Below are 24,857 nucleotides of genomic sequence, written 5' to 3' on the forward strand. Positions count from 1 at the left end.
CGTTGATGAAAGTAATGCATTTGGTGGATGATTTGAACTGGGTGGAATAATTGATTGAAGTGCTGATAGAAGGGAAGGAACTTGCACAATCAAAGAAGCCATATAGGAGGCTTGTATATATGATAGGATAGAAGCATGCAAGATACTTGCTCTTGAAAATGAGCTGGTCTAGCCATTTATTCCATCGTTTTTTGAGACCGGTGAAGTGAAGCGTCATTCAAATCGCTGGGGATACTGATCTGAATTCAGAAAACTTGGAGACACTTTGGACAGGCTATGGAGTCCAGATGCTTATTTTAAGCTCTGTTCCGAACTTTTGACCAGCTAAAAAATAGCCTTTCACATCAAGACTTAAGCTAAACACACGCCAACACACGGTTATGGGGTTCAGCTGCTCATGCTGAACTCCGTTCCGACTTTCCTGGCCATCTGAAAGAAAGCCTTCTCATGCAAAGGCCCAAACACACCCCAACACTTCACGACAAGAGACAGACTCCTGACACCTCGCTCAAACGCACAACTAACCAACAAACTCACAAATCTGTATACAAGTCCTCATCCGAATCATACTCACTGTCCGACTGATCCATCACGTCCACGTCCACATCCTCAACACGGCCTGCTCGTGAGCGCCCACACACCAACCCCCTCACAGCCTCATCCAACCCACCCGTCTGCAATTGCTCAAGCAACTCCCTCCCCCGATCATCCACAAAATCGCTAACCTCTACTCCCCTCCCTATGTCCAACCACCCACCAACCCCTATCCCCCAAATCTCCCCCCTCCGATCAAAAACCCTTCCTCCCATTCTCCTCACCTCCTCCGTCTTTCTCATCTCGTACGCACGTCTTCCTCTCACAGTGATAGTAGCCAGATCCTTCTCATCCCATTCACAACACCGATGATCCCTAAATTCCTCAAGCTGAGTATTAAGAAGATGGCACTCGCCCGCTGAATCCGGGTACGGGCCGAGCCGGGAGACGCAATGCTCATGCTCTTGTCCAACCCCTCCTTCTCTCCCATCTTGCGATTGCGGTATTCGGGAGGAAGAAGAGGAAGGTCGCGAGATCCTACATTTCTCCTCCGGACAGTGAAAATGCATTTTCGTCGATAAGCGCGTATACGGACACCACGGCTCGCTCTCACTGCACTTCTCCGTCAAGATTTTATTTTCCGCGGCATGCGGTCTGTGAGCTTCCCATGTTTCGCGGGGAGACGCGGCATCCAGATAAATGTCGGCGTCGTCGGGGAAGCCGGAGTCTATGTCTGAGGAGCCGCGGAGGTTCTCTTTCTCTTTCTCCTCGCGCCAGATTTCGTGCAGGAGGTGGGCGCCTTGGAGGTCGTCCATGGCGTTTGCTGGGTTGGGCGATGGGGGTGATGATGAGGAGCGGGTGTTAGAACGAGTAGAGAAGTCGTCGTTCATTGAGCCGTCTATGTCTTCGGAATAAATTTCTGTGGATGGGAGGGGATGTGGGTGTATTTCAGCACGGGATTGAGTTAATTGTTGGGGGTGGATTAAGGTGTTTCTCAGGACGTATTTGCAGTTCATGGGATCGCTCAATTCGAAGATTCCCCGCCATGGACGAGCAAGAAGATGACGTTGATGTTGACGGGTGAGAATCACGATCTTCTTTGGAAGTTGCTGGAGCTGTTGAAGTTGCAACAGTTGCTGGTCGGGTGACACAGGTGGTGTGGGCAAAAGAGAGCTCCGATGTCGAAGTGTATAGTCTGCAGGAGAACAAGATTGGCTTTTGCTCTGCTCGGTTTGGTCTGCCTCATCTGCAACGCCTCCTTCCATATATCGCAATCGTTTCTTGAATAGAGACCTCGCTTCAAAAATGGTGAGCTGCCGTCTGTCTTCCATTTTGACCTCTTTTGTGGGTATCTCGACATTCTTGGTTGTCGCTACAGAGTCATCGAGCCGTTGGCAAATGGCCCAGGATAAGTAAGTATAATTCTTTCTACCAGATAGCTTGAGCTGTCGAGCCCCCCCTCCGAGAGTCCATAGTTCTCCCTTGGATTGAATTAGCAGGTCCGCTCCTGACATAAAGTGGGAATACTGACATTTGGCCCTTGGATCTTTGGGAACCAGCACACTTGGTCAATCCCAATATCGCCCTTGTGAGATGTCTGTAGATTTATGACGGGGACGGTTTCGCCATAGCCGTTGGTATTGACTCCTATACAAATCCAAAATGTATCTCCCCGTGCGTATGCAATTTTATCGTAAGGCGAACTGTCAAACAAGGCTACCCCATGAGCATCAACCCACTTCGTGGCCGTGCTGACTTTTGCATTATTGTAGATACTGTTTGAATCCTTCTCGATGTCCTGTTTTGGAATGAAACAGACTGAATTATCTTCTTCACCGTTGAAGCGTTTGACGGGAACATCCAAGACTGTTTTTGAAATCTTCAGCATTGGCGACTGGACCACAACTCGCTCGCCCTTTTGTTTCCAACGGGACGGCTGGGAGACGAGGACATATTTCCGTACTTCAACTTTGCAATCTTGGATATCCATTTGGTTGGATATCATCACGAAAACATGCGGGTAGTTGCATCTAGAGTTTGGTCAAAGGTCCATAACAATTTGGGCAACCGAGGCCAGAGCAAGTGGTACGCTCTCGGAGGGAGCGGCAGGACCGCATTGAAAGAAATACGACAGAAAAATATCATGGTTATAGGCAGATCCTTAGTACGATTTCTTGTCCTTCGGGACCCAACAACCTGGTTCGGTCTTGCAAAACAGCTCAGGAATCCGGTCCCGCCAATAGGACCAAAAGTACATACCCTTGCACTGAAGTCCAACAGAGACACTTGACCAGTCGCGGAAGGTTGTGCTGACCGTCACAAAAAAAAAAAAGGAACCACTCTTTCGCAGGGAGCCTGAGACTTCTCAAAAGCAAGTAAGTTTTGCAAGTGGTGACTGTTGTGTTGAACAGAAGACTGTCGGAATACGACCTGCTGAGTGGCCGTCTTGCCAGTCACTAATGCATGACCCTCTGTTTTCGGTAATAACCCATATTTGATCTCCACGATTGCCGAGACCATGATCACAATCCAAAGTTCGCATCAAGTTTTGTGGTTTCTTCGATGCTTGAAGTGATAACCCTACATTGGATTCAGCATCCGTGCTGAAGGGGGGCCGCCTTTTTAATCCCTGGAGAGTCAAGGCCAAACCCACGCAGGTGTATGTATGCAGACAGTACCCTGTATGAGCAGAGAGTTGTTGTGGCTTTCCTGGCCTTCCAAGTTCCCGTCCCCCGAACCGTGACAGCTTGCAAAACCATTATCTGCAGTAACGGGTAGCGGAGACTTCTTCTGCAGATCGCACCCTTCCATTTGCAGGAGCAACGCGTGTTCCTGGGGCTAAAATCTGCAATGTCTGATCTAACAACAGAGCTTATGATTTCTTCTCGTCCTCATCGTCTTTCGTTTTGATCCCCTTCTCTCCTCGCAGAGCCTTGAACTCTTTCCTGGCAAGCACAGACGCAAACCATTCCTCAATCTCATCCTCCGCATCCTGATCGGTTCGTATGGGATCCACCCCTAGATTTGTCCGAACCTTCGACCTCATATCATCTAACGACGCAATATCAAAAGCCCATAGCAATCCCCCAGTGACCATCATTCCCACACTGAACACATTCACCGTAGCAATGTTTAGAGCTTCAAATGCTTCCATCGCACCATTGATATTTGAATTTGGTTGATTGCTGGGTTGGTAGAATTTGGGGGCTGTTGCTTTGTATCGCCGCACGATCGAACGTCGTGTGATGGCTGTAGATAGTGCAAAGAAACCAACTCCTGCTGCAAAGAGACTCAATTGACGCCGTGACCGTGGTGAGAAGAACGCAGACTCTGATTCGGAGGTCGTGGAAGGTTGGGGAGCTCGAGTCGATTGAGGTTCGGCCATGTTGGGTTGGAAGAAGGCCATGGACAGGATGTGGCTGAGAAATCGAGAGCAATCACTCCAATTGAAAGACTGGAGTATGGGCCTTTGGGGACGTGCGCAGATGTGGCCGGCGTTGGGAAGGCGGTGGAGGGATTGTTGTTCTTGTCAATCTTAAGAAATATTTCTCAGCTCCCTGAATTCGTTTAGCGCCAGTCTTCACTGCACGTGACAGTCTGCAACTCCCCATGGATTCTTTGGCTTTCCGTTTATCCCTATGAAGGGAGATTTTAGAGAGATTTGATGTTTTTGAGTACCAGGTTGAGACACGAAAAGTCATCACGAACTATCGTTGTAAAATTGCTTGTTGAGTTTGAATACAAGTCTCGTCACGCAACCTTGACAGGAGACACAACTTTTGATATTCAACTTGTATCAATTCTTTGAATGATCTGACATAGAGTTTTATTCAACCAAAATATGCCTCAGTGTTGAAAACCTTCTTGATGTTAATTCTGTTCCGAACCGCATCCACTAACTGAATCAACCTTGGATATCCCTGGTCCATCCTGAATTAAGTTCTCATCGAGGAACAATTGGGAAAGAACCAAATCCGCATAGGTGATCTCATTTCAAATCACGTAAGGACCTCTCTTGGAGAGTTCTAAGCCCTGAAAGTGAGTTTCGATGGTCTTCAAAAATCGATTGTTTGGTCACCCTGTTGATGCTTTGGATAATCAACCTTCTGATTGTCCGAGAAAAAGGCTGCAGTGAACAGTGTTCGCCCTTCGAAATTGGTCAGCACGTAACCTCCGTCTCATTCAGAGTATACTAACAACCAATGACTATATCGCAGATAGCGTCAGCCCAATACTTTTCTTCATCCTCTTTACCGTCAACGGCACCCAATTGCATACCCCAATGTCTGAGAATCACATAGCTTTGCGTAACAATCTTTCCACCAGGCATCTCGATAACTTGAATGTTTCTTGTTGGGTCCATCTCTGCAAAAGGGTCTTTGCGCTTGTGTTTTGGCTATTCGTTGAAGCTGTATCAGATATCCTGAAAAGCTGCACCGGCTTCCTGTAGAAAATTCAGACCCAATTCTGAATAATTACGGGAACAATATTACACCTAAAAGTAGTCGAACAACTTGATGACGTCCACGAGATTGAAAGTCGAAGTGGTGGATGAAAGAAATACCACCAATGGCTTTGTTGGCCGCACATTTGGTGCAGGAGTTCACTGTGTGAGGTATGTTTTCAAGGTTGTGATTCGAAGACTCAAGAAATGTTTAATTACTGGTTTGAAGCAATTGCTTGCAGAAAATGCGGGGTATCTCACTTGGAATATATATGTTGAGCAATTGCAGGATCAACAGCCTTTAGAGAAGGGATGATATTCTGGACACAATTAGTGCTGGAACAGCCTGGATTGAGAGCCAGATCACAGGAACGAACCTCCCTTACCGTGGACAAAAAAGGAGACGTGAATTTCAATGTCCCAACTCCCGAGTAATAAACTTGGACACCTGTTTTGGAGACGGATTTCGACGTTCCAGAACTTTGAAGACATTTGAATGAACTTGTACTGTCAATAGTAAGGAGATCCATGTGGAATCTGCTGTCCAAACAAATTTCGATGGCCCTTAATCAACTTAAAAGTCAATCGAACTTCCATGCTGCTGGAATCGAAAGTGTTGAGAAATTGAACATCTGACCACCACATTGTTTGATCTTTGTCAATCAGTGGAGCAGGATCGCGTTCATAGCTTGGCCAGACAGCAATGGTGCTGGGACAGACCAATGTCAACCAAGTTAATAGCCAGATAACGTAATTCTGCTTGAAGTTGCCCTGCTTCCGCTGCCAAAGTGCCCAAGCCTTAAGTTCTTAAGTCAAGCATGTGAACAGAAGTTGTCGGATATTGAGTTACTGGCTTTTTATCCATGCTCTATATCATCATCACCCATTAAACAGACACGAATGTCTTTGTATGCTCAATAATGGTCACCTCATTCCAGATATCTTTCAGTTTCGTGACATTACATAAAAACTGGACAACGAATTCAAACTCTGCGCGTATGGTGTCTTGTCTGTTATCGTGTTCTTTGCACTGTGGCCCCAAATAAGAATGTCAATCTTCTGCACGAGATTGTGCAACTTTGCAGAAACTTTAGTGACTTCGAACAAAGCCTTCGTCTTTCTAGCAGTAGCTCCTTCGCTTTTAGTGCCTTTAACAAGTCCATTGTGACGCCGATATTTGCAGTGTGGCGAGAGGAACAGCAGTGAAATTAAATGCTTTTCATTAACGGGAGAATGGCGAAAACGGAGAGCTCATCTCCGAAGGGAGCTCCGACTTTTGATATTGTCTTCAAATTGGTTTGAGAAGAGATAAAGGGTTGAACGGCCGGTGATGGAAAGGTTTCTCTTTTTGACCAGAGAGGAGTCGCGCGCTATTGCAAAGTCGTGCAGAATCGCTCCTGGCTTGAAAGATTTATACCTCTTGAAGAATTTGAATTTGCTTAGAAGGAACTACGATAGAGCTCGACCGGATTGCGAAAAGCCACACATCAAGGGGACGTAAACGGATATTTGAACAACCTGCTGTCGCAAGACCTCGAAGAGGTGGCATGTAGAGAACGGAAATCCTAAGATCTTTCAAATGCGCAAGAATTGCCTCCGGAAAAAACTCGATTATAGCCCCCGCCATCATGCCTACCAAGAAGCTGCCGGCGTATGTTCGAACGGTTTTACAAGTCTATGTTATCGTTGGAACCTACTCCTAGTTGAAATTCCTTGCAAAGGTGATCGTGCTTCAAAACAAAGAAGTTGGGGCGGACCTAGGAGCCTTAGTGTCTAATCATGTTTTAGACTAGTCGGCACCAATTAGACACCGTGGCTGCAATGGATTGGTGCAAGCCAACAGGCTGATGTAATAAGAACGGAGTAAGGAAGACCCTAAGACTTCCAACTTTTTATCAAATTAAAGGAAGCTTTGCACCGAGATAGAATATTAAGTCAATTCGTCTCGCGCGGATCTTTCGCCCGCAAATTGCCCGAGTTATATTAGCGTGTCGAACTATTAACTCATTAACAGAGCAATACGACAGAAGGATGTGATGTGGTGTGATGTTTTTATGGAGATAGATAATGGACTGCTGTGGGCGATAGAATAATTGAAAACGAGGCTCCACTTTTCATGTGATTCTGGATCGTTGAGTGCTTGTTTGGGAGTTGGTCGTATAGTAGGAAATAAGGAAAAATTTGGCTAAAATGGTTGGTTTCTCGACCGTTGAAAAGCTCTAAGTGAGTTCGCTACGTTTCACTCCAATTTACCTGGTCTAACAGCTTTCCAGTGGCGCAATGGTAGCGCGCGAGACTTCTAATCTCGAGGCTGTGGGTTCGAGTCCCACTTAGAGTGAGAGCGAACACTGGGGAGCAAATTTTTTGCATTTTTGGGGGTGTTTTTTGAGTATGTGCATGTCTCGGGAGTGTGTGGGGAGTAGTGAGGCTTGCGCTTCAAATTTTATTTTTTTAGCTACGACTCAGCTCGCTTAAGTTCTTCAAGCTACCGAGGTGTCACCTTGACGTAGCGTTACTCATTGTGTCTTCTCTGCTACTATGCAATCTACCTTATTTTTGTTTTTGGAGTGATTTTGTGCGGGGATTCCATCTTCCTTTTGCGTACTCGTTTCCCTGCTTCCGCCCTGTGGATCTGGTGGATGTCTGTTGATGCTAAGCGAGCTACCCCACTAGCCTACTTCGTATACGCTATTTGGGGCTAGCTAGCTCCTTGAAGGATCTATCCTCCCCTTTTAATAATTCGGTTCAGCTCGTCACCATGACTTCCCGGTGCCTCTCTCCTCTCTGCCCCCTTCATCCAAGGTTTTCGTCTTCGATGATTGCTATCGATCCAGGACCCTGGTGGGCCATCCCACCGCTTGCAACGATTGCGCCAATCCGGTGTGCTCGAGGATTTCTTTTTTTTTTCGCCTTCAACCGCATCCCTATTCATTGGTGTCGCAGCCAGGTAGCATTTCAAGGAGGTGTGCCATTCAGTACCCAGTTTCTGGTGCCTTTTGAGGTATGACAAGAATCTCCATCGTATTGCCAGCCAATCTTCAAAGGCCAACATGAGGCCTCGGACAGTGACTGCAAGCCACCAGGACTTCCGCAACGCTTACGAGTTACGCGTAGATAACGCCTGGTTTCATCGAGGCAATGCCTTCTTTGCGTTATACGCATTTGGGAACTCTTAACATCTCAAAAAGGCGGAGGCACTTCCAGCGCAAGGCAGTCTTGGAAAGTCGGCTGAGAGGTCTCTCCTGGAGTCGCGGCATTATTAATTGGAGAGCGAATTTCTTCAGGTGCAGGAAGTCTTCATTCATTTCCGGTGATCGGGGCCGGAATTTAGGGCGCAATTGGGGCAAGTGTACCTGGCTGGGCTTTCCGTGGCTTGATTGAAGAAACATGCACCTGATCAATATCGATTCCACAAAGGGCGGGGATCTGCTATGGTCCAAGTGTACTCGAGAGATAACCGGGTTCTTGGGACCTGTGGCAGTCAAGGAAGGTTTACGAGTGAGACGAACTACATCTGGCGGGAACGCCCCAGTGGACTCGCGCTCAGACACTGTTTTTCGTCTCCTTACATTCCGCAGCTCGTGATAGACGCTTTGGAACCAGCTAATATGGGGAAGGTGGGGAATTCTTCAGCTAAGACAGGCGTCTTTCCCTCGGAAGCTCTCAGCCTGTGACTTTACATAGGCGACGAGAACTTGAGATATTGATGAACCATACTGTCGGTTACCGCATCGATTGGCAATGGAGCATTGTTCCTCTCCTGAATTACGCAAGGCGTTTTCCTGACCCCTTCACACGAACCGCCATGCTGCCTGGAATCGGTAGTATTTGAGGCCATCGTCCCAGCATTTTAAAGATAGAGAAGGATGTGTTTTCAGTCATCACACCCACCACACACGTTACAAGACATGCCAACTTCAAGTAAGTGAAAATATTTGTTTTGCCACAGGATGCTGACGAGAGAAGACATGGCCTCCCTAACGAATGTAATTAACCCTCTCAAGGCCATTGTGAAAGATGTCGAGAAGGAGAAGAAGATGATTGTCCCCCTTGACTGCAGGAACCAGGACCTTGTGCGCCGCTTGAATCATTATACAGACCATCTTGAATTCGATCAATGGCATCGCAAATGCCTCGTCTGGGTATATAAAGAGACCCGGAATGAAAGTCTGGAACGATTGTGCAAGGAGGTTGCATCTGCTTTGCATGATGCTGTCCTGAAAGCTCAGTTGTTGTTGTACCATACTATGCGTCATACGTCTCTTCCCACTCGATACTGGTCAGCTCGGCACATTCTTACGTCTGCACTGGTGGACGTCCTCAGCGCTTTCAAAGCTTTTCTTGCGGTGAACGAAGAGCCCGATCTGAATGCTGTCTATATCAACAGAGCCATGGTTCTGGTTTACCTAAGGAAAACGTTTCGTCTGATGTTCCTCTTCGGAAAGCTTCTATCTCCGATGGGTCAAGGCAGAGCCTACTTTCGGTTGTGGGAAGAGTCTTTGGCTGAGTCCAATTTCGAAGATTTCAGATTCGACAGCGATCTCGAATATGCTCAGTGGGACCGCCCACGATTGGAAGACACAAATCTGTCAGGCACACTCCCGGACCCTGAACACTTCCCTGGAATTTGTCTTCCACACTATCCTTCCCGCGCAAAATTTGTTTTGAATATTGGTCCCTATGGTGCAAGTGTCGCACCAAACATGTTAGGTCCTCAATAGGGTGAGATTCCTCTCTCTTCCCACCAAATACTCTTCAAGCGCATTTACTTCCCTGTAGCATTGCTAACTTCAAGTTCCAATCAGCCGCTCCTAGATGCAAAACGGCCAGTTTGGAGTTTCTATTCTTGATACCATGAGACTTCAGCTACTTATGCGAAGCCTTTTCTCGACCGGTTCTCTCTTTTCAACGCTCATCAGTCTTTACCCCTAATCCTGAATCCTATCACTAGAGCATCACAAACAACAACTTTTCTCGGAAGAAGCATATCTCACAAATCTCTGAAGGTCCAATTGAGACCTCAAGTCATGGGGCATGGTCTCTTAGTCACTTCAGCAGTCAGAACCAGGGAATGTCTTTTCCACGGTGAGCCATGCCTTTCGATTTACCAGCACAACTGGGCTGACTTCCTCTTCTAGACGCTCTTGCATTCGCGGCACCCTGCAACTGCCGCAGACCAACTCGTGCTTCACACTCAACCAACCACCACCGACAAAATCCACAAGCCACCAGGTCTGTTTCCTGGCCGGGGATACACCATGATGCGCAAGTCTCTTTTGCGAAATCTCTTCAGCTGAGCCCTTACGGCCCGATCTCTTTATTAGTCCATTTACAATATATAAAGCTACTTGTTAAAATTAGCACGTTTAGCACTACAAATCATATGCGAAACAAGTGCAAAAATCGATTTTTAAATAAAGTAAGCCTTTTAGTAATTACTTTAATAAGAGCTTAAATTAAGGTTTTAATAGAATTAAAAAGCAATTTTGATTCTTTAATTATTATATTTATTATTACTTAAGTAATAATTATTAGCTTATATATTTTGTAGATCTATTAAATACAAACTAGATTAGATAAATATAAGAAAAGAAGTAACTAGCTAGAAGTAATCTAGCGTAAGAACAAGTAGCTTGTGGGTATAATTAATAGTAAATTTTCAAAAATATTCAAGGCAGAAGCCGATTTTGCTACCGACTGTAACGGCGGGATTAATGTAATAGTCGAAGGCTCAAAGTTCAAAGAATCTTATATATTGGAAAATACTAAGCTATGGAACAAAGTAGGGAGAATACCTCGACCTTTAGTATTATTCCGTCTAAGTAATTCTGGCTTAGCTTCGTTTTATACCTGTTTCCGATATCCTGTCCTTGGCAGATCATGCCCTTATACTAGCTATTTGTGAGGTGTTTGTTGGTAGGCAATAAGACAATAGAATGAATCAGTGTGTTGTGAAACCACAGTATTAAATTCAGTACAGAACTAATCTCTGTCCCTCCTGTGAGGTCCAGGGAAGCCCCCTCTAAATAGGAGGCCCCGATAACGTACATATAATTAGTGATTTATAAGCCTAATACTTATGATGTAAATAGTAGTTGGTTATGAAGTCGGAGGGCCTCTGATCTCCCTGATTAATACCCGCGATATCCGAGGTTCGTCACATGCCCTTAAGTTACGTGCGACCCTATACACATTATAACTATGCCCCCCTTCTAGGATCTTGTCCCCAAGATCTATTAATCTATCCTGGTAAATATTTAATCGATTATTTATTTAATCGAGGTAAACTTCTAGTATCTTGGGAGGTAGTTTTACTAATGCGATCTGGATAATGGATATAAAAATCGTCTAATCAGATTAGGGCTAAGTAAGCGAGAAGAAAGGGTAATTATACCCCAGGTATGGGGGCTAGCCGGTAATCGCGATTTCGTTTGGGATCTGAGTATTCTAATTAGCTCGATCCAAAGTGCCAAGGCGCTATCCTACGAAATTAATACTACCTGTTAGATCTCGTATTAGAATAATCTAAATAGCTATATAGAAAGAATTTAATAAATATTCGTATAAGAAACCCATGCGAATATTTCTGAGGTCCTAGAGATTATTTGCGGGCTTCTGGGAGTATATATTAATTAGTTATACTAGTTTCTAATTAGGACTAGTACGAAAACTAGTAATTAATTTAGGTAGTTTTCTATCTCTATAAAAGAATCTCTTTATATTACTATATACTCTCTTCCTTTCTAATAACTATATATATAATAACTTTTTCTATTATTACCTTTTAGCCCTTTCTTTTATTCTTCTTTAAGCCTTCTTTAATTATTTTTAATTAATTCCATAATATCTTTTTCTGGCTTTATTATCCGCCCGTATAATAATAAGTATAAAGGTAATCTCGTAGCCTCCTTTCCTATTACTAGTAAATACTTGAAATATTTCAAGTATTTGCTTATTAATTCCTTTACCTTATATACTATAGTATCTGGTAAGAAGAATTATAACTATTATAATAAGAGTTCTAAGTCTTATATATTAGTAAGTTCTTTAGCTTTAATATCTATTAAAGCTAATACGATTTCAGATTCCTTACTACTTATTAGAGGCTTACTAGTTCTGGAAAGATATTATTATAATCTTTAAGAAATTTCTTAAAGTATATCCTAAATAGTATTATACTAATAAGAATAATACTATTAATTAGGTTTTTAAAGACTAGAAAAATACTAATAAGCTTCGGAATTCTTCTTCCTGTCTTAATAAGGCAGATAATAATATTACTTGGGTTAGTATCCTAAAAATGAGTTTTTTCTAATATATTTAGGTATTTATTAATTCCTTAAAGAAATATTATAATATCTATCTTTAAGGTATTAACCTTATTACCGAGCTTATTACTAAGATTACTAAATAGTTTATTACTAGTATTTTAAATACTAATAATATAATATTTATAGTTATTTAGGACCTGATTTTAGAAGTTCGGGCCTTTTATAAGATATATATAGCTATTATAAGTTCTTTACTTATTTCTCTTAATATTCTTAATACTAATATTATTATAGTATAATTATATTTTATTAAGAAATAAGCGGATTCCGGAAAGTATTAGCTAATTCTTTACTAAATCCTAAATAGGGCCGGTATTTAATATTCTTATTTTAGGAATTAGGAATTTATAAGAATTAGAGTTTATTTATTTAAGATACCCGTAGCTAATTTACTTATAATAAATCTTTCTTAATCCTAAATCTTTTTCTAATAATTTAAATATAATTCTTATAAGCCTTAATAAAACCCTAAAAAACCTTTATAAATAAAAAAACCTAGGAAAAAAGTATTTCTATTATTATTCCGGGCCTTTTCTTAGCTATCTAGATTCTCTCTTTTTTTTAAGTAGCCTTTTTCTTAATAGTCTAGAATTCTTTTTAATTTTATAAAATTATTAAAAAGTAGTTTCGGATTCTAAGCTATAATTTTAATTATATAATTTTAGAAATTTCTTAAAATTTTTAAAATTAGGGAAAGTAAGTAATTAGGTATTATAATTTTTAGACTAGGCTTTTTATTTAATTAAATACTATTACTTCTTGCTTCTATTATCTTATTAGTAATTAATAATAGCTTCTATTTCCTATTCTTATTCTTTATTATTATTTACTAATTCTAGAAGTTCTTTAGAGAAATATAGATATGGCTTCTAATTCTTTTTTATTATATATTTTTTAAAAAAGAAAATATAGAAAGTTAGATATAAATAATTATATATATTTAGTAATTCTAACTTATATACTAAATTACTAATATATTTAAAAATCCTAAATAGATCTATAAATTTTGACTTAAGCTTTCTTGCCTTAAGTTTAATATTTCTTATTAATAATATTATCTAGGCTTTTTTAGAATAATATTTAGCTAACTAGTATTTATTATAATAGGTTTCCTAATTATTTTATATATAATACTATAAATTCTTAAGTTTTCTTTATTTTATTTTAAGGGTTTCTAGCCTCTTATATATAGCTAGTACCTCTTTTATAATCCTATTCTTAGAATTTTATAAAAATTAAAAGTAGTATCTATAATATATATAGAAAGATATATTCTATAAAACCTAATATTTTGAGTTATTATATATAAATTTTATAAAAAATAACTTCTTAAACTAGTTATTTTTTTTAGGTATTATAATAATATTTTAGGTAATATTTTAGGGCCTGGTTTTATCTTTCTATTTAATTATTTATCTAAGAATAATAAGTTATATTTAAATATTATTTATATATTAAATAAAAATAGAAAGTAAACTAGAACTAGCTAGTAAATACTATTTTTTAGTCGGAAATAATTCTATTAGGGGAGCTAAAGATTAAGAAAACATATTCTTATTATTATGAGTATAAGATCTAGGGCCTGGAAGACGTGGTTAGACTGTCTTTATTTCGATAATTTAAAGCTAAAGAGAGAAGAGGATCCTAAAGGAGCCTCGGATCTAAATAATTACAAGCTATATACGGGCCTATATACTAGCTTAAGCTCGGGGTTATATATAATAATCAGGTAACTATAAATGCCTTATTCAGATACCAGATGCCTCTCTAGCTCTAGTCTAACCCCTACTAGTACCGTATATTATAATAACCGTAATATTACTCTCTCTCCTCAAAGTAAGCTCGTTCCCGAGCTTTGAAAGTTCCTATTAAATTTCCAAGTTACAGGTTATATATTAAAGGCCAGGGCCTTTTATATATAACTTTAAAGGATTTCCGTCTATATTATATGGTTCCGGTAATATATTATTCTTGGTATAATCTAACTAATAGGGGAGATTCTAGGGCGGTCCTAGCTATTCGGGATTCTTGTTATAGAAGCTCTAAAGAGCTAGGGTACTATTACTTAATAAGGAAGCGGGATACTATTCTGGATCTGGGTCCTATTCTTTCTACTAGACTTGGTACTTTAGCTTCCTATAAAGCAGTTTTACTGCTTATATCTCTTGAACTTCGTACTCCGTTTCCCCGTCTTATAGTTCTAATAGCAGAGGCTCCGGATTTGCTTATCCGGGAAGGGAGTTACTTAGGTCTTTATATAGCTTCTCTATATAGAATACCGGATATATTCTTATTAATTCCGGAAGCTTGAGCCTAAAGAAATATCCTACTTATTCCAGGATTTCGTACGGTTCTTCTATTTAGTAAGCTAGCTTATAGCTCGGATAATTATTCTTCTAGTATTTAGTAGTAATCTATATCTTGTCTCCTACTTTAAAGTCTACTAGTTAGCGGTACTTATTAGCTTGAGTAGTATAGTATTCTTATACTTATATTATATTCTTCTATATCTTTTACTATAATTTATAGAGCTATATTACTAGGGCCTTTGCCTCCTGTCTATTTAGCTCTTCCTTTAGGATACCCGATTATACTTGGGTTTCCTAGTTAAATAATATCCATAGTTTATAGCCCTTTTTTATAAGGAACGGGGATTGGCCTATAGTCTTATAGACTAGAGCTGCCTACTAGTAGTTAATTATTACTACCTATTTGTCCTAATTATTCTAGTAGTAATTTATATAGGAATATAGCTATTAGTTAAAGTACTAGTTAATAATCTCTGTCTGGCTATTGGTTTGGGAATAGTTAGTAGTTAATAACTTGAGCTTCGTACTAATACGCTTATAGAACTTGCTTCAGAAATCCGATATAAACTAGGGGCCTTAATTAGATACTATAGTTTCCGGGATACTAACTTAGTAAACTATATAGGTAAGAAACAGGGGTACTAACTCTTTAGCTATTACTATATCTCGGACAGAAATCATAATAGGGCACTTGCCCAGGTAATTAATAAAGATTACTACTATATTATACTTATTTCTACTCTCTAGGTATTTCTTGAAATCTACTAATATATATTACTAGGGGCAGTTAGGGACTAGTAATGGATATAAGAGCCCTAGCTTTTTATTCCTGGAGATATGGGATTATTAGTAGGTATAATAGTTATCCCTATACTAATTAATATCTGTATCTTAGCCTGGCTAGTAATAGCGGACCTAAAGAAGCTATTAAAGCTTGGCTTATTCTGGATATCTTATTAGGGGCTATATATATGTCTCCTAAATAAGGGTAATATATAAGGACATCTCGGGTATTATTATATTATTAGGTATAAATAGTTTACTATATTATAAGAGGAGGCCGTCTTATAGTATCCAAGTGCCTTTCTTCTTATTTCTTGCCTTATCCTATAGCTTTTCTAGTTCCGGTAATTCTCGGTTCTTGCTTAATAGCTTATTTACTAGCTAGATATTATTATACTGGGTTTCTTTCTGAGCCGGACTTATAAAGGCCTTAATTAGGGCTAATTAGAAATCCCGTATAATATTATTATTAATCTTTTATTATAGGAGGAGAATTTGGATTTAATAGGCTATTATTACCTTATCCTAAGTAGTTATATTCTCGTATTTCTTACTTAGGGTATCCGCTTGTTTATTTGACTTATTTGTTTAATATATAAGCTTAAAATAGTAGTAAGAAAGATACTTTATCTAGTAAGCTTATCTTATTAAAAGCTTTTTTGTAGTTATAAAGTACTCGAGGGCTCGGTAGTCTAAGTAAATCATAAAGGGTGCCTCCTATAAGCCTTCTAGCTCCGCTTGCTATTTAGTTAAAGAGAGAATAATAGTAAGTATTTCTTTATTATAAATATTATAGTTTAGCTTTACTAACTATATAGTCTTGGAGAAGAATACTACTGGGTACTAGAGTTCTATCTGGGGGTCTTATTATAAGAGAATACTAGCTATAACTCTATTTAATATATCTGTCTTAATTATAGTAAAGAGGTTCGGGTTATAGTAGTATAGAATTAGTACCGAGAATATAGCTTGCTTTAGCTTAGTAAAACTTTCTTAATACTAATCTATCTACTTAAACAGAACTCCCTTATATATTAGAGCTATTAGGGACTTTACTATATGGCTGTATTCTATAATAAAGTATTAATAAAAGTTATAAAAACCCAGAAAGCCTTATATTTCTTTAATTATCTTTAGTAATTACTAGTCCTTAATAATTACTATCTTATCTAGGTTTACTTTAATGCCTCTAATAAAAATAATAAAGCCTAGATACTTTATATAAGTAATCTTAAACTCTAATTTCTTAATATTTACTTAGAGGCCGGTATCCTATAATTACTAAAGGACCTTTTATATATAGTCTTTATACTTCAGGGAATTATCTAAATAAATTAGAATATTATTTAAGTAAGCTATATAAAAGATATTAAGGTAATTAAAAAGGATATTATTTATATATCTCTAATATATAATAGGGCCATTAGTTAGGCCTTCTTAAAAGACCTTATACTTATAGGCCCTATATCTTATATAAAATATTATAAGTTTTTCTAATTCTGGGTTTATTTGGATCTAATAAAACGCTTACCGAATATCTAGCTTTATGTAGACCTTGGCTTGAGCTAGTTATATAAAGGTTTTATAAATAAGGGAAAGAGGATAATAGTTCTTTTATATTAAGTTATTTAGCTTATAATAGTTAATATAGAATCAGAGAGCTTTATTAGCCTTCTTTATAAAGAGGATTAGAGATATAAAAGGGGACTAGCTTAGCTTAATAAAGCCCTATTAGAGGTTCTTTTTAAGAAAGCGCTTGACCTCCTATAGCTTATAAGTTAACTATTAATAGAGCGGGAAATACCCTAGGCTCTCTGGGCCTTTGGGATTATTAATCTGAATCTTATAGTTATATAGTTAATATAGGGGTAAGATATTTAATACTTTCTTTAAAAAGATATCTATAAAATCCTTAAACTTCTCTAGTAAGACTCTTACTAGCTATTATAGTTCCGTCTCTTCTAGCTATTACTTACCTGAAATAAACTCGTCCTCTTATTATAATTCTAGCTCTTTATTAATCTCGAAAAACGATATTATAAAGAAAAGGTTTTTCTTCTTCTATAGGTTTATCTAGAAAGCGGCTAGTAAGATACCTGTAATATTAACTAAGGGCCTTAACTAGATCTTATAGCTTTTCTTTAGATAGTATGGTTTTAATATTCCTGTCTCTGGCTTGGGAGAAACTTCTATATTTCCTAAGGCTACTTATATTTCTCCGTAATATTAAGCTTAATTCTTTTACTATATATGGCTTTCTGAGCCCGGATTAGAAAAAGAATAAGAGGATTTCCTTTTTATAAGCTAAGGTCTCTAGGACTTATCTATAGCTATAGCTTTATTTCTTCTATTTATATCTTCTTAGTACTAGTTACTTTTCCCAGGTTTCAAGTTCTTATATATAGTAGTTAGGACCTTATCCTAACTCTTTTTTCTAGGCTAATTATCTAGTCAGATTAATCTTCTATTCTTGTAATTAATTAGGATACTAGTACTTATAAACTACTATTATCCTAAAATTATATTATACTTGCCTAGTTCTATAACTAGTATAAGTACTAGGATCTTCTATTTATTAATTAAGAGTATAAGCTTAATATAGTAAGTAATAGGTATGGCCTGCTTACTATTAAATTCCTTTATATTATAGGGTAATACTAATTAAATAGGCTTAATATCTAGAAATTATTTAATTATTCTTATAAACTTGGAATTAATAAAAGTATATCTATTTACTCCGGTATTAATAAGAAAAGAAGTCTTAATATCTAATCCATTATTACTAACTATATAAGGGAATATAAACGCTTTACTTTCTAGTAGCTAGCTTAAATTAACTTTTGCTATATCTATATAATATGGCCCTAAAAAAGAGACTTTCTTTAGAGGTCCTTATTTCCCTATTTTATATCTTTAGATAGCTTACTTATAATAAGTACTACTAGCTTAGCTACTAAAACTTGCTTTATATATTCTATCTTGGGCTCTAGATAGTTCCTAGATATATAACTAAATCTATTATAGTTATAGTACTTGAGATCTGAGGATCCGGGCTTTAAGATAGCAGGCTTATCTATTACTAGGGTCTTGAAAGTAGGCTTTATATAAGGGGCGCCTCCTGGGCTTGGCTTATTTATATCTTTATTAGTTTTCTTGAATACCTATTCTTTCTTTTTATAGCAAGCTCGGATTTGCTAGTTATTTATAGTATAGTATTATACAAACTCTGTAGTATAGATAGCCGGGTTATTATAGTATATAGCTATGGCCTCTTGGAGCTTCTAGGTAAGCTTATTATTTAGATCGTCCTTAAGGTCCTATAGATTAATATTTCCGTCTGTTATATATCTTAAGAATAGAATATAGAACTCCTAAAAGATCTGGCTCTTCTTTATAAATAGCTCCTTAAATATTTGCCGAGTATTATACTTCTTATTTGGGTTACTATATAGCTTCTCTAGATAGATATATAGTTTCCTAATAGTCTTATATATATATTAACTATTCTGGTTTAGGTAAGAAGAAATTAGTATAAGGATATAGCTACTTATATAGCCAGATATATAAATAATCTTAAGGTTCTCTATCTAATAGGTATTAGAGTTACTATAAAGCTTATTCTTAATCTGAACTAACTAATTATTAAAGGTAATACTATCCTTAATTATTAAAGATAATACTATCCTTAATTATATCTTTGAAAATAGAAGAGTTAGAGAGTTTAATTAAGTATTTATTTTCTAAAACAGGGAAACCGGTTATCCCGGCAGACTATATAATAAGCTTCTTAATAATGGCTTTATTCTTTTATAGGGCTTATTTAGTTTCTCTTAGCTAATCCTAATAATTCTTACTATAGGTAAAAATATTATATATCTTTAGAATTAGCTTAATAATCTCTTTATATAAAGTCTCTAGGTTCCGAAATAACTCTTAGAACTCTGCCTTTAATAAGGCAGGTCCCTCTTCTTCTTCTACTCTTTAGAAGAAAGTATCTCTTCTATTATAAATATTAACGGGATACTCGGATTCCTCAGGAAACTTAATAAGAGGCTCTAGTCTATCTTCTAGTAATATACTAATAGTATCTTATACTATAGCTTCTTCTAACTTACCTAGTTATTCCGGGACTTGCTTTCTTATAGATCTTTGTTTAGTAGTAAGGTTACTGGCCTATCTGCTTACCTGGCCGGTTTAGGGCTTTCTTATCTAGTTATTTTAGGGCTTTCTTTTATTCTAATATTAGTTAACCGGTTCGGGAATAGCTATGGTATATTATATCTGTACTTATTAAAAACTAATTAGGTAGGTATTATTTAAATCCTTTATAGGATTAAGAAATAGGTAAGCTTTGAATTATATTACGAGTATAAGATCTAGAGCCTAGAAGGCATAATTAGACTATCTCTATTTTAATAATTCAAAGCTAAAAAGAGAAGAGGATTCCGAAGAAGCCTCGGATCTAAATAATTACAAGCTATATATAGGCCTATATACTAGCTTAAGCTCGGGGTTATATATAATAATCAGGTAACTATAGATGCCTTACTTAGATACCAGATGCCTCTCTAGCTCTAGTCTAACCCCTACTAATACCGTATATTATAATAACTATAATACTTATATAATCTTAATAAGCTCCGGAGAATTAATAGTCTTATAATATATAATATATCTTATTATTTTAAAATACTAGTTAATAATTACAAAAATTATATTAAAATTAGAACTTCTTATTAGGTTCTTATATAATAGTAGACCTATAATAAAATCTATAGAGATCTTATCCTAGGGTTTCTTAGGCTATAATAAATTACTAAGCAAACTATATAGTAAATGTCTTTTTATTTTAACTTTCTAGTAAATATTATATTCTTAATAATAATTATAAATATTTTCTTTTATATTCTCCTAATACTAGGATCTTCTAAGAAGCTCGAGAGTTTTCTTTATTTTATAGTATCTGGCTATTAGGTTATTATAATAAAGCTTTATAATTTCTTAATATAAAGCGGGATTATTAGGTATAATAATTCTTGAATAATACCTAAATAGGCCCAAATTATTTTTCTAGATTTCTTTTTCTTTAGTATCTTTCTTATTAAGCCTTTATTTTATAATATTTTAATATTAAGAATTATTTCTCTAAGCTATCTAGATAATATCTAGAAGAAATTTAGATAAAGGAGCTAGTACTATAACTCTTTTAGTAGTTATATATATTTATATATAGGGAATTAGGTATTTATAATTATCTAATTTAAAAACTCGGGAAACCGAAAAGTCTTTAGTTCTATTAAATAATATAGTTATAAATACCCTTATTACCTTAGCTATAATAGTAAAGCCTTTAAAATATCTTTCTATATCTTACTTTTTAACTAATTCTATAATTAAGAAATCTATAAGATAATTTATTTATTTATCTTATAATAAATATTTCTCTTTAGCTATTATAAATATAGCAAGTATTAAATAATACTTATTTCAAAGAAAGAACTCTTTAGATATTTATAAGAACTTCTAAATTATAATTATAAAAGCTTTCTTTAGTTTATTCTAAAAGGTTAGAAGCCAAGTTATATTAATAGGACCTTTTTTATAATTAGGTCTTTTACTAGATCCGTTTACTAGATTTAAGATACTTCTATAGTAAATAATATTAAAATTATATATTATAAAATATATTACCTAATATATTTAATAGCTCTCTAAATACTTTATTTTTATAAAGTATTAGAGGTTATTATAGTCTATAATAACCTTAATTATAAACCTAGATTCTTTAAGATAATAGTACTAATACTTAAAGGCTTTAATAATTATAAATAGCTCTTTATTATAAGTACTATAGTTATATTTGGCTTTAGAAAGTTTCTGGAACCAGAATATTACTAGATACTAGTATTTTTTCGGGCTATTACTAGGATTAATTTATTATAAAATAGTACTAGTAATTACGAATTTTAATATATTAGTTTTAATATAAATCTTTTTAGAAAAATTAAAATAGATTAGAATAGGTATTATAATAAAAGCTTTTTTTAAAGTCTTAAAACTTTTAGCTACTTTATTTATTTATATAAAAGAACCGGATTTCTGGTTCTTTTCTATTTCTTTTAAGAAATCTATTAAGTCTATAGTTACCTAAGAGTAATAATAGATAAACCTATAGTAAAAATTAGTAAATCCAAGAAATACTTAAATATTATAAAATAATTCTAGTTCTAGCTATTTAATAATACTATAGACCTATTTAGGATTTATATAAATATTTTCTATTCTAATAAAAAAGCCTAAAAATTTAACTTCCTTAATATTAAACTCGTATTTACTAAGTTTATAAAATAGGTTATTTTTATATAGCCTAGTAAGTATTTAGTATATATAATTATAATATTTATTCTTATTTCGGGAATAAATAAGAATATTATCTAAATAAATAATTACGAAATAATTTAGAAGCCTTATAAGTATAGTATTAATATATACTTGAAATATAGCTAGTATATTAGCTAGCCTAAAAGATATTATAAGATATTTAAAATAGCTATAGCAGGTCCTAAAAGCCGTTTTCTATTTATATTCTTTATGAATTCTTATCTAATAATATATATTCTTAAGATCTAGCTTTATAAAGATCTTGGCTTCTTAAAGCTAGTTAAGAGTCTTATTAATAAGAGAAAGCAGATACTAATTCTTAATTATAACTTAGTTAAGTTTATAATAATTAATATAAAGATATAGTTCTTTATTTTTCTTGAGAATAAAAAAAATAGATATTTTTACTAGGCTTTTACTAGACCTTATCTAATATTTATAAAGTATATCCTATAAATATAAATATAATATTTCTAGTTAGGTCTCTAATAGATTATATAAAGGCTTATATAGGACTATACTATTTATATTAATAGAATATTTAATATTACTAAAATTAGGAAGTTCTAAAGCTTTATTAGGGTCAAAAATCTCTAAAAAGTCTTTATATTTATTATCTCAGAAATAGATAAATACTTCTAAGGCCTCTTTCCGGAGAATATTAATTTGCTATATTAAAAACTTCTATTTAGTATTACTAGAACTATATAATAAAGTAAAGACCTAGTAACTATTATAAATATATAAAGCCTATTATTTAAGATAATTATATTTGCTTTTAGTTAAGAATAAGACTTGAGATACTAGCTTAAGATACTAGTTAAGCTTCTTACTAAATTCTTTTAGTATTAGGATTTTAATATTATTAGGCTATATAGATATATATATCTATTATTTCTTAATATAGTCTATATATTATATAAGAATTACTTTATAAAATTCTATATTAAAGATAAGGCTATAAGAGCTAATATTCTTATATTTATAGAACTAGAGCTTAAAAGAATATATTTTGCTATAATTATTTATAATAAATAGCTTAAGATTATAGGCTTAATAGACCTTAAATTAGTTCTTATAAAAGGTTATAAATTCTTAGTTATATTTAGCTAAAGTAATAAAGCCCTGGCTTTGAGCCTAATTATTATTAAGAAAGTTATAATCTAATCCGGTATTACCGAGTCTACTATATATCTTTAAGGTATTTATTTCTGGCTATATTAATCTTACTTAAATAGTTATATAAAGTAATATACTTTTTTTATTATAGCTAAAATTATTAATATTTAAGATTTGGCTTTTTCTTTTCCCTATTTCTTAGAAAAATCTTCTCTAAAGTACTTCTCTATAGCTATAGTATTAACCTGCTTCTATAAATACCTTAATTCTTTTATAGTTTTGGCCTTATTAGGGTTCTACTAAGCCTATTTAATATATTTAAAATATTTTATATTTCTTAAGAAATATTCTTTCTATTTATAAGTCTAATAAATTATACCTAAAATAGAACTAGTACTTTATTAAGGCCTTAAAGGAGCTAAAGTATTACCTGAGGATTTCTTACGTGATTTTTAGAACTTATTCTTCCTTTTTTAATAGCCTTATAAATTAGAATTTACTAAGTTAGAGTCTTTAGGGGCAAAGTTGCTTTTATTAGACTTTCCTATCTTTGCTTTTCTTAATTTAGGATAAGTAATATACTTTATTTTCTGAGCTTTCTTAAGCTATTCGGAAATAAATATTACCTTATCTTCTAAAAAAATAAATATAAGTATCTAATAAGTCTTATAGTTAGATAAAGTAGTATTAAGAGTCCGGACCCGGTTTTTTTTAGAATATAGATTCTAGTTAACTTTAAGACTAATTATCCGAGTATATAACTTAGTAACTATCTTACTATTTTTCTAATAAAGATCTCGGAATTCCTTAAAAATATCTTATTAATAGATTTAAGGTATTTGGAATATATTAGCTAAGTAGGCCTTAAATTACTCTTAATAAACCTTATATAATAGTAGGCTTTGCTTTATTATAGCCTCCCAAATATTATAAGGTTTATTTCTAAAGGCATTTATAGTAAAGTTAACTCTAGAAAAGTATTTATTATAAGTCTAAGGTTAGGTCCTAAAGACTGCTTTTTAGGAAAATATAAATATTCTCTATTTCTTAAGGAACTTTCTATAATATAAGTCAGGTATCCGGATTTTAAGAAGCTTTTCTTAGTCCAAATATATCTTTAGGATATTATATAGTAGCTCCTAATAAATAATATCGAGATTACTCTCAAAGCTTATTATATTAGAAAAGGAAGTAAGTTCTAACCCTATTTCAGGAAGTTCCCTAATAGGAATTACTAAGAAAGATAGGATAGACTTATAAATAGAGTTTTTATAAGATATAGTAAACTATAAAATATTTCTAAGAGTACTCTTATATTACTCTAATTATAGGATATATTAGTTAATTATATTTACTAATTCTTGCTTTTATTAGAGTACTTTAACTTTAGTATATAAGCCCTGTTTTATAGCTTAAGTAGTAGTAACTCGAGTATTAATCTCGGTATTTTAATTATTACCGGAATTATTTCCGTTATTATTACTGGCTCTCGGAAGCTCCTAAGGGGCCCTATTAAAAGTATTAAATAAGCCTTTACTATTATCCGTATTAGGGTTAATCTAGTCGACTTTCTCTATAGAAATAGCTTTAGTAAAAAGTTATATATTTCGCAGATTTCGAAATATAATTACTTATTAAACTACCTTCTTTAAGGATAGAGAGATTAGCTTATAAGGTATTTATTAATAAGTAATAAGATAATAGAATGAATTAGTATATTATAAAACTATAGTATTAAATTTAGTATAGAACTAATCTCTGTCTTTTTTATAAGGTCTAGGAAAGCCCCCTCTAAATAGGAGGCCCTAATAATATATATATAATTAGTAATTTATAAGTCTAATATTTATAATATAAATAGTAATTAGTTATAAAGTTAGAGGGCCTTTAATTTCCCTAATTAATACTCGTAATATCCGAGGTTTATTATATGCCCTTAAGTTATATATAACCCTA

The 24,857-nt window shown here is 34.9% G+C and overlaps 3 protein-coding genes and 1 non-coding gene across 4 annotated transcripts; 2 read left to right on the plus strand and 2 right to left on the minus strand.

Moving 5' to 3' along the window:
- Positions 1 to 225: 225 nt before the first annotated feature.
- On the minus strand, positions 226 to 2,838 carry K444DRAFT_665071 (uncharacterized protein). Its single transcript, XM_024887043.1, has 2 exons — positions 2,066 to 2,838; positions 226 to 2,015 (listed from the first exon to the last, which is right to left on the minus strand). The coding sequence occupies exons 1-2, from the start codon at positions 2,537 to 2,539 to the stop codon at positions 534 to 536; spliced, it is 1,956 nt and encodes a 651-aa protein (XP_024734423.1). The 5' UTR covers positions 2,540 to 2,838; the 3' UTR covers positions 226 to 533.
- A 568-nt stretch (positions 2,839 to 3,406) lies between these two features.
- K444DRAFT_631716 (uncharacterized protein) lies at positions 3,407 to 3,919 on the minus strand (the record flags this gene model as incomplete). The annotated part of the gene is made up of 1 exon (XM_024883405.1): positions 3,407 to 3,919. The coding sequence occupies one exon, from the start codon at positions 3,917 to 3,919 to the stop codon at positions 3,407 to 3,409; it is 513 nt and encodes a 170-aa protein (XP_024734424.1).
- A 3,323-nt stretch (positions 3,920 to 7,242) lies between these two features.
- Positions 7,243 to 7,316, plus strand: K444DRAFT_t26. Its single transcript has one exon. It is a non-coding gene; the product is annotated as a tRNA-Arg (tRNA).
- Positions 7,317 to 8,748: 1,432 nt separating this feature from the next.
- Positions 8,749 to 9,746, plus strand: K444DRAFT_29140 (uncharacterized protein). Its single transcript, XM_024871664.1, has 2 exons — positions 8,749 to 8,899; positions 8,945 to 9,746. Exons 1-2 carry the CDS (start codon positions 8,845 to 8,847, stop codon positions 9,697 to 9,699), a joined length of 810 nt encoding a protein of 269 aa, XP_024734425.1. The 5' UTR covers positions 8,749 to 8,844; the 3' UTR covers positions 9,700 to 9,746.
- The last annotated feature ends 15,111 nt before the right edge of the window (positions 9,747 to 24,857 follow it).

Source organism: Hyaloscypha bicolor, assembly GCF_002865645.1.
Source record: "Hyaloscypha bicolor E unplaced genomic scaffold K444scaffold_116, whole genome shotgun sequence".
Classification (NCBI taxonomy): Eukaryota; Fungi; Ascomycota; class Leotiomycetes; order Helotiales; family Hyaloscyphaceae; genus Hyaloscypha; species Hyaloscypha bicolor.